The following is a 14,847-nucleotide window of genomic DNA, read 5'->3' as shown; positions in this document are numbered from 1 at the left end:
GTAACCATGTCATTGTGAGTATGTATCAGCACCGTGTAACCATGTCACTGCGAGTATGTATCAGCACCGTGTAACCATGTCACTGCGAGTATGTATCTGCACCTTGTAACCATGTCACTGCGAGTATGTATCAGCACCGTGTAACCATGTCACTGCGAGTATGTATCAACACCGTGTAACCATGTCACTGCCAGTATGTATCAGCACCGTGTAACCATGTAATTGTGAGTACGTATCAGCACCGTGTAACCATGTGACTGCGAGTATGTATCAGCACCGTGTAACCATGTCACTGCAAGTATGTATCAGCACACAGTGTTTCCATAATGTCCAGCATGCTGAATTCTGTTCAGCTGGTTCTAACATATTCCTAACTGCTCTGCTGTCATCATCAACGTCAGCATTTCTACATGGGGTCAGGGTGTTGTGTCAGCTGTCTGCAGTGCTATTCTTCTACCATCTTCAACAGTCATTCCTGACTGCCATAGGTCTTCTCTCACACAATCCATACATTTCTGCTGGATGCAATAGTTTCCTCTTGCATTCTTCCTGTCTTTCCTAAATCTTCATCACCAGATTATTTTCTACTTTTCTGCACATGTGCCCAAACCACCGTAATCTGTTCCCTTTGACCTTTTCTGCCATTGGAGCTACTATGGCTTCTGCTCTGATGCCCTCATTTCTTCTTCTGTCCCACAGTGTGCATCCTGCCACCCATCTCAGGCACTTCATCTCCATCACCTCTAGCTTCATTAGCTGCTCTGCCTTTACTTCCCAGGTTCCTGTACCACACAGTAGTTCTGGCTGCACCACTGTCTTGTACACCTTCCTTTACAACGTCTTTGGCATCCTTCTGTCATACACTGCATCTGACAGAGTGGGCTGCAGACCCTCTGATTCTAGCTTTGATTTCCTCATTTTGATTTTTTCTCCTAAACAACCCCCTCCCAGATACTTGAAGCTGTTAACCTGTTCGACTATCTTCCCTTCTATCTCAATTCTCAACTTCTTCTGACTTCTCCCATTTGCTGCCATTACAACTTCCTTATTTATACTCAGTTCCATCCCATGTGCCTTCAGTTTTACATTCCGTTCCCCTTCCCTTTGCTGAAGTTCTTGCTCAGGGTCTGCCTGTAATGCCACATCGTCTGCATACAGCAACTTTGTTGGTCTCTCCCCTCCGACCTGTTTGCTAATGAAGTCCATCACTAGTATGAACAGCAGTGGGCTCAGAGCCGACCCTGATGCACACCCACTCCCACTGGAGACCTCTCAATGAGACTGAATGCTGTTCGTACTTGAGTCATTGGGTCCTTGTACATAGCCTGCACTAATTCTACCAAAGTTTCTTGGACTTTGAAGCACAGCAGGACTGACCAAACAAGCTTTCTTGGATGATTGTCTGTTGTATTTCCTTAAATTACAGGCTTTTTACTTTACTTTTGCTCTATTCAGTGCATTTCTTTTCTTTTCTTTTAAACTCTATTAAGCTGTTTGTTTCTGTGTTTGTATTCCATAACAGAGATAAAAGACACAAAACAGGAGATGTGCAGTGAAGCTGAATAATTCCAAATGCAATATACAACTGATGGTTAAATGAACAACATTCATTTAGTCATAATGTTTTAACTTATTCCAGTCATTCATGAATGAAGTAACAAACTGTAAAACCTTTTTAGTGAATAAACAGGTCATTCTTGCCCCACAAAAAGTGTATCATATTAGTTTAGCACTCGGATACCATCGCGCTGTAGCCATGTTTTTTATTTCTACTGATGTCACTATCAAAAGGCCTGCTTAGCCTACAGCTTGCTCTGCAACCATTACTGCAGCCAAGGTGAAAGATGCTCACATGCTTTGGTGACAATTCTTTGAGTCAAATTACGGTTGCAGCTACAGATCATACTAAAGAAAAATAACTATGCCTTATACCAACTGCATCATTCATGACCTCTGCATATACAAGGTCAGTATGTCATACAGTTATGTGCCAGCCATGGAGCTACCTAGTGGTTCACTTTCTACAAAATATACGGTCACTAACATTTTTTTTACCTGTTATGAGTTTGCTGCGTTGAGAAGCTTCAGTTGCCAGTATGTAGGACAGGTTAATAATGCGGTCCCGCTCCCTCTCCAGGGTGTAAATGTCACCACTCGCAGAGTGCCATGTGCAGCTTCCAGCTGCAGCACCAGGACTGAAAAAACAAAAACAAAAAATGTTTTACTGTCCCTCTGCAAAGCTGTCAGCTAGATGACATTTTTAATAACTTGCACATAACAAGCCATAGTGTGGTATCTATCAGGATTAGAGTGAGATAGTAGTCAGAAGCTGCTGTTCCTCTAGCTACATCAATAGCAAAAGGAAAGACGCAGTAAATGAACTAAACTGAATGCAATATCTAGCATAGGCAACTAATTATTATGCACACTGGTCTTTGTTGAAAGAACAGTAGATAGTCTTTACTATGAGATACCCTGAAGTGAGTGATCAGATACCATCAAGATTACTAACCTGTCCTGAGATGGGGAGGGATGGGATTAACTGTAGCTTCATAGGTACTTACTAGGCTATTGATCTGCAGGGATCTTTGGAAGTCTATCCATACATTCCCATGAGGAGGTTCTCAACAAAAACGTATCCAAAGGAGACTGCAGAGTCAAAAACACGTGAACTCCACAACCTTCCACACCATATACCACACATAGTCCACACACCTGTGTCTCACAACCACAAAGGCCTCACCATAAACCCAACATATTAGTCATAGGAGACTCCACTGTGAGACACACAGATGTGCCTCTCACCAGGCTGGATAAGGAAAAAGTCACAGTTAGTTGTCTGTCAGGTGCTAGAATCTGCCACATAACACATGCACTAAAGTCTCTCAACAACATGTACTGTTATGACACTGTCACAGTCCATGTCGGGGTGAACGACTTGAGACATACCTCCCTGGACTATATGAAGACAGACATGATTGAGCTCGCTGAATATGTGTCCCAGGCAGGTATGTCCCTAGCCTTAAGCAGCATTCTACCATCACCCAGAATGATGCCTCAATACAAACAGAAAATGATTGACTTTAACAATTGGCTTAGTTTCTGGTATCATTCCAGGGGGAATCCAGTGCCTGACAGCCTGGGAAGATATGATCGACAGACCTTGCTGCTTTACCAGAGATGGTCTGCATCTGTCTCACTTGGGCTTCAGGCTTCTGGCAAAGGTCTTTGCCTCCCCCATAGTGCCTTTTTTAGGAAAAGTCCTGAGGTCAATAAAACCAACATAAAAATTTCAACAAAATGCAAATTAAAGGTCATGTTGATAAACACTAGGAGTCTAAACATGAAACTGCACTCATTGCAAGCATTCTTAACCCTGGAAGATGCTGACATCTGTGCATTCACAGAAACCTGGCACAAAGCTGCGGAGAGCACCCCAGCCTTACCTGGTTACTCATCCTATTTATTTATTATTTCACATTTGTTAACAGGGTTAGTCCAACTGAGTTTGCAAAGAAACCCATTTTCAGTGGAGACCCGAGGGGAAAAGCTCCAGCAAACATAAGTAAAGATAAAGTGACAATATACAAATATTAAATAATCACAATACAAAATTGTAAAAAAGAAATGGTTATTAACTATTTGCCTTACGTTGATAGTAAGCAACTTTTGTTAAAGGAGTTCTCAAGCTAAAGCGCGGTCGAGGATGAGCCGAGATCGGCTCGAACCCATCCCAAGAATGAAGAATGAATTGACAACTTAACATCCTATTTTTAGTGGAGACCCAAGGGGAAAGAGCCCCAGCAAAGATAAGCAAAGATAAACATACAGGTCAAAAACTATTAAAAACAACACTTCAAATACAAAATTACTTATAAAAATTACTTATAAAGAGAAAAACAAAAGAAAAAAATTATGAACATTAAGGGCTGCACTGATAGTAGTGGACTAAAATATACTACATGTGAGAGTAAAAACAAAAAGATAATCATTGTTCAAAAGAAGGACAATGTATATAGATAGGAAGAGGGGGGGGGATGTGGAAAATGGGAGGGGCTATAGTAGGAGGGGGTTGCAGAGTAGGGTTGAGAGGTTTAGGAGATTAGTTTAAGTAGAAGTTTCTAACAAAGAAAGAAAATTAGGAGATGCAACAGGTTATACAGTGGGAGAGACTAAGACCAACCACGCAACAGCATCATTTCAAGTTTAGTAGGTGGGATTTAAGCTCCTTTTTAAAACAGGGAAAGGAAAGGCTGGATCTAATATGGAGAGGGAGTTTGTTCCAATTTAGTGAGACAGAGTGTATGTAAAGTAGTTTGCCAATATTTCTTTTGGGTTTATAAACTGAGAGAAGATGCTGATCAGCACTCCGGAGAGGCTGGGGGGGGGGGGGTGAGAGTAATATGGGAGGTGAGAGCAGGGCAGGCAGAGTTGTTGTTGAGTATGGAAAAGGTAGTGGGAGTTGCAACTGTAGGAGAGGGGGTGGAAATTCCAGCCACTGAAGTTTGTTTCGTGTGAGGCAGTGATGTGAAGAGAGTGGTTGGTTTAGAATAAGTCTGACAATTTTGTTGTACATTTGTTCCAGTTTCTGCACTGAGATAGTTTGAATATTGGTAAAGCTAGAGGAAGCGTATAGAAGACTGGTTAAGAGAAATGCCTGTGCAAGAGTGCATGCATATCACTATAGTAATGTATATGTATCATACATTCAGACCCCAAAGTGCGGGCAGCAAAGCCAAAGGAGGTGGAGTTTCAATGTATATTAAAGACACACACACCTCTAGGCTGGTCAAACAGTATGATGTACAGGAGACACTCCAGGTGCAGTTAACCATTGACAAGACCCCTATTCGAATCATAGCTAGCTACAGGCCCCCAAATTTGACTCAGGATGTCCACTCCACCTATCTGGACCTCTTTGAATCTATCAAGATTCAACCCTTTACCCTGCTCCTGGGTGACTTTAACTATCCAACCACAGACTGGAAAAACTACTCATGCCAGAATGCAAATGCCCAGAGATTCCTTAATTTTATCAATGCAAATGCTTGGAACAGCTAGTCAATATCCCCACAAGAGGTGATAATATCTTGGACTTGGTATTAACCAACATGAGTAACCACTGCAGCACCCCAACAGTATCATCCTCCCTGGTAAAATCCGACCATAAAATGGTCACTTTCAAAGTCAGCATCTCCTCTGACCCTCTCAAGCTAGGGTCAAACAAAAAACTTCTCCAAAGCTGATTACAACCTCCTGAGGGATGGTATAAACAGCTTCACAGCCCCCTTCCCCTCTGTTGGAACTTGCACCAATGTCCAAATCTACACCAAAGTACTATACAAACATTTATATAGATGCATGGAATCAGGAATACCTGGCAGGACAGAATTATCCTTTGCAAAGAAGAGTAAACCTGCCTGATGGACATCTGCAATAAATAAATTATATATATTAAAAGGAAAAAAAATGCTGTCCAGGACAAAGAAGGAGCAGGTACCCAATTGGGAGCAATCTCTCCTTAGCCTGAACCAGCAAATAAGAGCACTAGTGAAATCCTTTAAAGCCAACTTCGAGTGCAAATTGGCCACATCTATTAGTGATAGTCATGAAGCCTTCTTCACATATGTCCACAATCTCAAACGAAGCACCTGGATCTGTTCAGAACTGGTGGTCAAGGACACCACATACACAAATGCTGTAGATAAAGCCAACCTATTGGCTGACAGATTCAGTGAAAATTTCACCGTTCTGCCCCCCCGATTAGTAAATCAGGACATCCCAAGTACCTGCCCCCCCCTCCCCTTATCTCTAAGGAACAGGTCATCACTGCCCTCTCAAAGGCAAAAAAATACAGCCTTCATGGGTCCCGAAAACATCCCAGGCTGAATCCTACATGAACTCAGGCATGGACTTGCAGCACCATTAGGCACCCTATTCAACCAAAGCCTGAGTACCGGCTTTGTCCCAGCCAAATGAAGGACAGCCACTGTCATCCCTTTGCACAAAGGTGGAAGATCCACTGATCTGGGAAATTATAGATCTATCAGCCTAATTAGCCTGATCTGCAAGGCCATGGAATGGATTATCATGGACCTCATTAACAGGGGCATTGGCAACCTCCAAACACTTGACCCCACACAGTTTGGCTTTGTCAAGGGGGAGGTCATGTCTGTTAAATCTGGTTGACTTCTTTAAGACAGTCACCAAAGCCATGGACGAAGGGAAGACTGTGCACACCGCCTACCTTGACCTGGCCAAGGCTTTCGCCACTATTCCCCACTCAGGCGTAGTAGACAAAGTCTCTCAACTAGGTATCAATCCATATGTTATCAGATGGGTAGCAAACTGGGTCACTGATAGAACCCACCTAATCAAAACAGAAGAAGCCACCTCAAACAGTAGACCCGTAACAAGCGGCATACCCCAGGGATCAGTCTTGGCTCCTCTATTTCGTGATATACTTCTCTGAGGTGCAGGTCAAAACCAGTGGGCTATGGCTGACCAAGTTTGCAGATGACTGCAAGCTGGGTGTGGTCTTCAATTCCCTATGTGATGTGGACATCCTCCAAGAGGGTCTCATCCAAACAAATGACTAGTGCCAGAAACATGGCCTCAGGCTGAATGCCAAAAAATGTATCATCATCCCCTTTGGGGAGAGTGATGTCCCCACATATTATCACATTAATAACAACGTCCTAAGCATGCGATCAGTCATGAGGGATTTGGGCACCCAGGTTGATAGCAATCTAACTTTTGACCATGTTGCTTCTGTTGTATGGAATGCTATCTATATGGTCCACCTCATAAGTAAGGGTATCTCATCCAGGGAAAAGGAGGCCATAACATCTCTGTATTCTTCCCTAATAAGGCCAGTTATTGAGTACAATGTCCCCTTTGGCATGTACCTCACAAACCACATGCAGCAGCTGGAGAGACCTCAGGGGTTCCTCACCAGAAGAAACCAGGGCCTCAAACATCTACCCTGCACAGGTAGGTTAAAAGCCCTGTCGCTCTACTCAGTCTCCTACAGACTCCTCAGAGGTGACCTCTGCCTGGCATACAAAGCAATCTCAGACCCTGCCTTGATGGGACTACTGCATATCCACAACTCAAGCTCCACTTCAGTAACCCACACACGCAACCTCAACCTGGTCTGTGACATTAATAGGACTTGTTGGCAGAACAGATTTGTGTCCTAGGGACTCCCCATCTGAGGGCCAACTGCCTAGTAACTTCCTATGAAGTTTTTGACCCTTATATTTTACTTAGGAATAACCCAGAGACAAGAGATCATTTACATGTTTTACATGTTGCCTACTTCATTCAGGGACAAGGGTGCTAAACCAGGGTTGTGAACTGATGGTTACCTATCCATTCATCAGGACTGTGTTTGAATAGTGTAAGAGAAGTACTTTGTTTTGTGTGGAGAGGAAGGCAATTCTGAAGATGTGGTCTCTGTGATACTTATCTAGCTGTCCAACATGCTCTATTTATGTTGCACAAGAGACTGAGATGGCTTGAGCAGGTGTCTATGCCCCCATTGGCCTTGCGAATTTGCAGTAGGTCTGACAGGGCAGGATTTGTTAAGCCTTGTATGTGAGGAAGATAGCACCTGCCAGTAGCCTATATGACAAGGCTTTGAGATGGTCTCCATAGTTGTTGTGATTTAGGCACTTGATTTTCTTAGTAATAAAGCATTGCTGGTATCAGATGTGTGGACAGGGAAATACCAAAAGGCATTAAAGGCATTATACTCAATGACTGGCTTTATGAGTGCAAACTACAGTGGAACAATCACATCCTGGACCTGGATGCCATACCCTTAGGAATAAGCTGCTTGCCAAAAGATACTATTAGACATTTCATGACCTTTAGTTTTAGTCCATGGTTGTGTAACCAGATATTGATTTGGGAAAGCACCTCTTGGAGGATCTTGGTATCTGCTGGGGAGATTATGATGGCACTAAGTTTATAGTCATCTGCAAATCTGGTCATCCATAAACCTTTAACAGTATCTTTGACCTATGAAGAGTAAATGCCAAAGGGGAGAGGCCCAAGAGAAGAACCCTGAGGTACATCACTCATAGCAGGTCTTTTGGAGGAGGTAGAGCAACCCAACCTAATTTTCTGGGTTCTATTTGTTTGTCAGTTTGCTATCCAATGAATTACATTGACATTAACATTTAGTTGGGATAGTTTAGCTATGATATCCAAATGCAGGATTGTGATGAATGCCTTTGTGAGGTCTGGATATGCAAGTGTCTACTGATCTGCCCTAATCCGTTGTTTTAGTAATCTTCAAGGAGTCAACCAGGACAAGTAGGCAGGATGTGCCCTTAATAAATCCAAATGGATTGAGTCAAGCATTTGCAGGTTCCCTATGTCCCTATTTGTTAATTCCATAATGATCCTTTCCATAGCCTTACAAAGGAGTCTGGTCAGAATTATGGGTCTGTCATTTCCTGGGTCCATTAATGCCCAGCGTTTGTGCAAGGATGTAGTAGCTGCTGTACTACAGTCATGTGACACAAAGCCTGTTTGGGGGCTGACACTAATAGCCTGTGTAGGGAGTATGACAGGTCCTAGTTCAAGTTGGCCAATAAGCAGCCTAGAATATTATCTGGACCATAAAAGCAGTGTTCTTGCCCTTGGATAGTACTTTGAGGACTTGCTCATGGGAGATTTCAGGGAGGGATACAGATATGAATAGAATATCTGGGACTGTAGGAGGGGAGTGTGTGGAGGGCGAAAGTAGAGTTAAATTTATTTGGAAATAGATTGGCTATGTCCACTGGGGCCCAGTATGTGATATCATTAATATTAGCTCTGTACAGTGCTAGGCATTACTTCTAAGGTTTCTAACACAGATAAGGAAGGCTTTGTGGTCATCCTTTGTCTGGGTAGCTACAATTTTTACCTCATATCTGGCTTTGGCTGATTTTATCATGGTCCAAACTTCCCTGTTATGTTTAGTAAGAGATTTTTTTTTTGCATATTGAGAGTTATATTTATTTTTGTACACAATATTTTTTTCTTTTATTATAGAGTCTGTTTACATTTGGCTTCCACCATAGGGGGTTAGTTTTGAATTTGGCATTGTATTTACTTAAGAAGGGGACAGATGCATCTATATGCAACTATTCGCATGTGCGTTGAATTTGGCAGTAAAGGATTTAGCATAAGCTGTTGGGTAATCAAGTTGAAAGGGGATTTTTAATTAAGTCATGTCAAAACTCATTTTCAGCAGACTACCCTTGGCATAACCCCTGAGTATGAGGTACTGGAGAATGTTTCTGGCATCATTGTTAAGGTGAATGTGACTGATTTGTGGTCTGACTGACCAGGGATGGAATTACAGTTCATGTGGAGCACAGCTGACCCATATTGGTGAGGACTAAGTCCAGGATTTTATCACCCCTAATTAGTCTGTGGATTAGTTGGTCCAGAGAGTTTGTACTGATGAAGTCTAGGACTCTCTGGTCATACATGTTAGACAATGTATAAGTCTCTGGTCATACATGTTAGACAATGTATAAGTCTCCTGATTAATGGAGGTATAGTTGAAGTCCTCTAGGAGAATGGTGCTTGGCTTAATGCTTAGACACTCCATATATACTATTTAGGTAGGAGTTATGGACTGCAAAGGACATGGGGGAGTCCTATAGTTAGCCATCATGTGATGGGGGTCTTGTTAAACGGAAATTGGATATGGAAGAGTCCTAGATTGTTATCTTGTCTAATTAATCTGGAGGTGAATTTTTTTTTTTTACAAATATGGAGACACCACTGCCTTTAGTGCCTTCACCTAGACTGGTGTGCCTCACCTTGTGGTAGGCACTGACCCCCCTCCCTGCATTGATGGAGTTGATGGAGTGCTCAAACCCCCCACACTGATGGAGTGCTCGCAATGGTCTTGAACCAGGTCTCTGTGACAATGCATACATCACTGTTTCCCAGGGTAAGGAGGGCTTGTAGGGAGTGGATTTATTTTTTGTTAAGGCTCCCAGTGTTGAACAACAATACTTTTATGTTACTGGGATTCTGTTTTGTTATGTTGGAAGCTTCTGAGGACTGACTGTCTAAAAAAGGCACAATGGGGGGCAGAGAAGGTTTTAGCTAATATGAGTAAGCCTTGAAGGGAGAGATGCAGGCCATCTCTGGCAAAGCATTTAGGACTGCCTACCTTGTCCTCCTAGGCTGATATATATATATTGGACCCCTTTGAATGACACCAGAAGCTAGGCCAACTGTTGAATTCAATATGCCATTTCTCATAAACTACTATAGTACCCTTTAACAGTGAATTTTAAGCTGTGGTCATTGCATCAAGTATTAGTATGATTTAGTTACTCCTACAGGACATGGGTATCAGCAGAAGACTTGATAACAGCCCCTAGTTTGCAGCTCTCAGCAAATGTTAGCCACAGACCCTTGATGGTGGCTTGAAAGTCAGAGAAGTATACGCCAACAAGGAAAGGACCCAGTAGAGAGCACTGTGTAGCTTCAATAATGACACGCCTTACACAGAACAATACGTCATTCACTCATTTGCACTCCTATTAGGCTGCTAAATTTCAACAGGTTACAGAGGGGTTAATATTTGGGCAGGTGAGCTTTTGAATAATATCTGAGTGTGGGATAGTATCAAAGGCATTAGCCAGATGTAAGTAAGTTGTGTGTACAGGCTGGCCATTATCTAGTGTTCATAGTGTGTAGTGCTCACTGTTTCAAAGAAGTGCACGAGGATCGGCAGGCCGGACGTAAGCCTTCATACAGCCTGTCATCAAGGGACTGCAGACTGTTCATGTCATTATTTATGAGCTCCATGATTTTACAAATAAATATATTAAGGCTGACTGGTCTATAGTTTCCAAGATCAGTAGAAAAAGGATTCAGCATAAGCAGTAGATAATTGAGCTGGAAGGGGATTTTGAATTAAGCCAGATCATCACTCAGTTTCAGTTGACTACCCTTGACATAACCCCTGAATATCAAGGTACGGGAGGATGTTTCTGGCTTCAGTCTTAAGGTGAATGTGACTGATCTGTGGTCTGATTTGACCAGGATGGAATTACAGCTGGTATGGAGCAGAGCTGTCCCATACTGCTGAGGACCATGTCCAGGACTTTATCGCCCTTGCTTGGTGTGTGGACTAGCTGGTCTAGAGGACATCAGTGTGTCTGTTCTCCAAGGTTCAGGTACAGATCCATGGGGGAGACTAACATTAAACAGGTTAAGAAGAAAATCAGTAAAGCCTTGTTTAGTACTGAGGAGAAACCTGGTATATGATCAGGAACCAGCCATCTTGTATTTTTGGTAGCGCAGCTAGGACATAGTCTGAGGTAGTTATAGGGGAGGAAGGGAGGGAGGGACTGTGAAGTAAGAAGTGAATGCTGAAGGGGGTGTTTGGGAGAAATTTGAGCTAAATGTGTCTGCCAGTACATCAGCAATGAGTCAGAGTAGGTGATGCCACCTGACATCCAGACTATGCAATACTGGACATACATCCTAACATACTTGAAGAAGACCTTATGATTATCTTTAAAAGAGAAGATGGTATTACAGTTCATAACTGGCCTTACCATTTTAACCATTAATTTGAGCTCTCTACAGACCCATTTACGATCATTGTTACAAAGGAGGATTTGTACTTAATCTTTATTGAAAGAAGTCTTTTGTTTCTTTTATTGTACAGTTTATTGATAGTGGGATTCCACTACAGAGGCTTACTCAAATATTTACCATCAAACTTATGATAAACACGTATGACTGGAGTAGTTTAGACGAAAGTAAGTCAGAGGTATAACTAATTGCCTTTGCAAAAGGGTCCACAGAGCCGGGATAGCATCTGAATTTCATTAAATTACTGGAAAGATGTAAGAAGATTGCTGGGATAGCATTTGAATTTCATCATGTCATTGGAGAGTTGTAAGAGGTTTGCCTTGAAGAAGTCCCTGAATAGAGTAAGATTAACTGGAATCATAGCTGAGTTCTTTCGGAGAACCTGACAGCCTGGTGGTCAGATCTGATCATCCAGGATGTGATTTTGGATGTGGTGAAAGCAGGGACAATATATGCAGGAACCAGATCAAAAAGATTTCCACTTCTAGTAGGGCAAAGGACAATCTAGTTTATGGAGTTGCCATTAATAAAATTTAAGAACTGTTGCACATAAATTCTGTTGGTAGCATAAGCCTGTCAGTTAATGAATGGGTAGTTGAATTTCCCAGGATGATTGTACTAGTATTCATAGTAAACAACTTCATGTGGTTTAGACAGATTTAATGGTCATGGGGGGATGTGCATAGTGGGATTATAGTAAATGGACTTGTTTATAGACACTGGGATTTCCAAGGGTTAAGAGTTCAAGGTTATTAGCATACTGCATTTGTTGTGAATAAATAGGACTGCAGATGAATACAGGTACAAATATGCCATCACCACAGGATTTAAACAAATGATATGCAATAGGTCCAGGTAAAAATGAAATGCTTCCATTGTAATGAAACCAGATTTTGGTGGCTGCACACACATGCTTGTGTCCAAGAGTCAGGAAGATCTTAAGTCTGGGCATTTTCTTATTATGACTTAGAATTGAGCAAGGTAATACAAGCGAGATTAGAATTTATTAAAGCTGGAAGATCTAAAAGACTGACCTTGGATAAAAAAGCACTACGGAGGAAGAAAATGCTCAGGCAATATGCATAAGCCTGAATGGAGAAGTACAAAGCCATACCTGGTAATGCAGGTGGGACTGTTGACCATTACATACATACATGTCTAGCATAAAAGGCATCATTTAACCCATTACTGATGGATTTACTGCACATCAACAGTCAAATGGCATCAGAAATACCCAGTTTAGGGCTCTAAACCACTTCTGCAATATCAACAGAATGGTTTGGAGGGACAGGTATATCTCGCAGAGGATACCACTGCTGTGGAACAGACTTCACAACCACATAAAACAAAGTTCATTTCTGTACATTTTCAAGTGCAACTTAGATCTATGGCTGGAAAACAGAAAATTTACTCCAGGCTTGCCCCCATACTATTATTAGGCAGAGGCAGCTCCTAAATAATTTAACTCATGCATGGGTCTCCTCAAATTATCCATGGTATGATCCCAGTTATTCTCATTATGGCTAATGTAAAATTATCGACCATGGGATGGGTAAGGCCAATCTATAACCAAGTGGGATAGGTTAATATGAGCACAAAAAGGAAAACTGGCTAGACTTAAAAATGACCCGCAACACAAGGTCAGCTAGCCTAGTACTTACCTATGATCCTACTACCTCTCTTGTTGACACATCTTGGATCCCCCAAGAGCAGATTATTTTTTTTGTTAAAATTGTGGCATCATTCTTGGAAAAAAAAAAACACAAGATCCTGTTCCAGACTAGTTTATTCCCAGCTTCAGTTATAGACATTAAGAGTGCAATCGTGTCTGTCTTTAGCTTCTCCAGGGTAAAACATCTAACATTATTCAGCCTGACATGGGCAATGAGCAGGTCATATATGTACTGTGGGTGAAAGGATGTAAGAGCCCTAGTAACATTATGAAACTCAGAACCCTAAGTGACAGCTGTCAGTCTGCCCTTAATCATCCTAGTGAGTTGAACTAACAGAGTTTGCCTCAGGTAACACATGGTCTCTGAGCCTTATGCCTTCAGTCATGCAGACAAGGAGACTTCAGTTAGGAGACAAAACAGTGAATACGGATGCATGTATAGGTGTCTGGGCCGAGATTATTGTGCACATATGTGGCTAAGCTCTGGGTCTACCAGTATGTTGTCTATGAGGCTTAGTACATTCTTTTCAGCACCTCAGAATATGTGGGTCTTATGACAGGTTGTAGCAAGAAGGTTGCATGCAGTTACTGACAACTGAAGTTTGTGGGAGGTTAGCTTTCAGTTTGAATAGGTATCTGCATCTCTCACAAGTGGGCTCTGGAAGTCATGAGCAAGAGGTTATCAGTGAAAGTGAAGCAGTGGATATACTTCCTCAGAATCTCAAGGGATAAAAGGCTGGCTACAGACAAACTGACAGCCAACAGTGGCCCTGCTGCTATACAGGGATAGATTTATATAGGCTAGGATGTGAGGTAGGGGCGACTACTCTACAAAATGGACAGGTTTGATGTTGTCAGTAATGGATTAGGTTACAGAGGTGGGAGGTTTGATGCTGTTAGTATTGGATGGGATAGTAGCCACTGAGACCCCATAAATGGACAGTCAGTAATGTATTAGGGTAGAAAGAAGCTCTCACTGAGATCACACATATGTAAACAAATGTACTGAGACAACATACTTGTACAAATTCTCTGGATACACAGACAAGAGATTTAATACAGTCAGTAATGAATAGGTCAATAGTGGGAAAACACAAATTTACATAAGTTCTTAACAGGGACAGAGTAATTGCAAGATTTATACTATGCTAACTAAATCAAAATGTTATACTAAATAAGAAGTAACCAGAAAAGAGGAAATAACCAATAATACAGTGGGTTAGGACTACAATCACAGTACTAGAAGAGTTATATAACTGGAGCATATAGTTCAGGCGGTTCTACTTGTGTAGACCAAAATTCTAATTATTCAAATTTCATATAACTGAGAGGACAACACCAAAATTTGACTTTTACGAACTTTCACATCACCGTAAAAGATTTATGGGAAAAGAGGCAGTTCAACATGAAAAAAAAATAAAAAAATCACATGGAAGCATGTCAAACCCACCCAAATGGGGGGCTTCACCCCCATGCCCCCAACTACATATACCAACTCCGACATCGCATTACAGTGGGGAAAGGGCAAATTTCCCCATGTTGGCCAACCG

General features: G+C 41.9%; 1 protein-coding gene across 6 annotated transcripts in view; it reads right to left on the bottom strand.

Moving 5' to 3' along the window:
- The window catches only part of PLEKHA4 (pleckstrin homology domain containing A4), a 2,050,101-nt gene that overhangs the window by 13,810 nt on the left and 2,021,444 nt on the right, over positions 1-14,847 (bottom strand). For 5 of the 6 annotated variants that reach the window (XM_044059475.1, XM_044059472.1, XM_044059474.1 and 2 more), the window contains one exon: positions 2,056-2,195. The exons of the other annotated variant lie outside the window; for it this stretch is intronic. In XM_044059475.1, coding sequence (XP_043915410.1) covers positions 2,056-2,195 — 140 coding nt within the window. The remainder of the gene's footprint in view (positions 1-2,055; positions 2,196-14,847) is intronic. 6 annotated transcript variants of the gene reach the window in all.

This window comes from Protopterus annectens, chromosome 17.part0 (assembly GCF_019279795.1).
Source record: "Protopterus annectens isolate FY-2018-M chromosome 17.part0, PAN1.0, whole genome shotgun sequence".
NCBI lineage: Eukaryota > Metazoa > Chordata > Ceratodontiformes > Protopteridae > Protopterus > Protopterus annectens.
The sequence above is the reverse complement of the archived record's forward strand: the minus strand, read 5'-3'. Positions and strand labels throughout refer to the sequence as shown.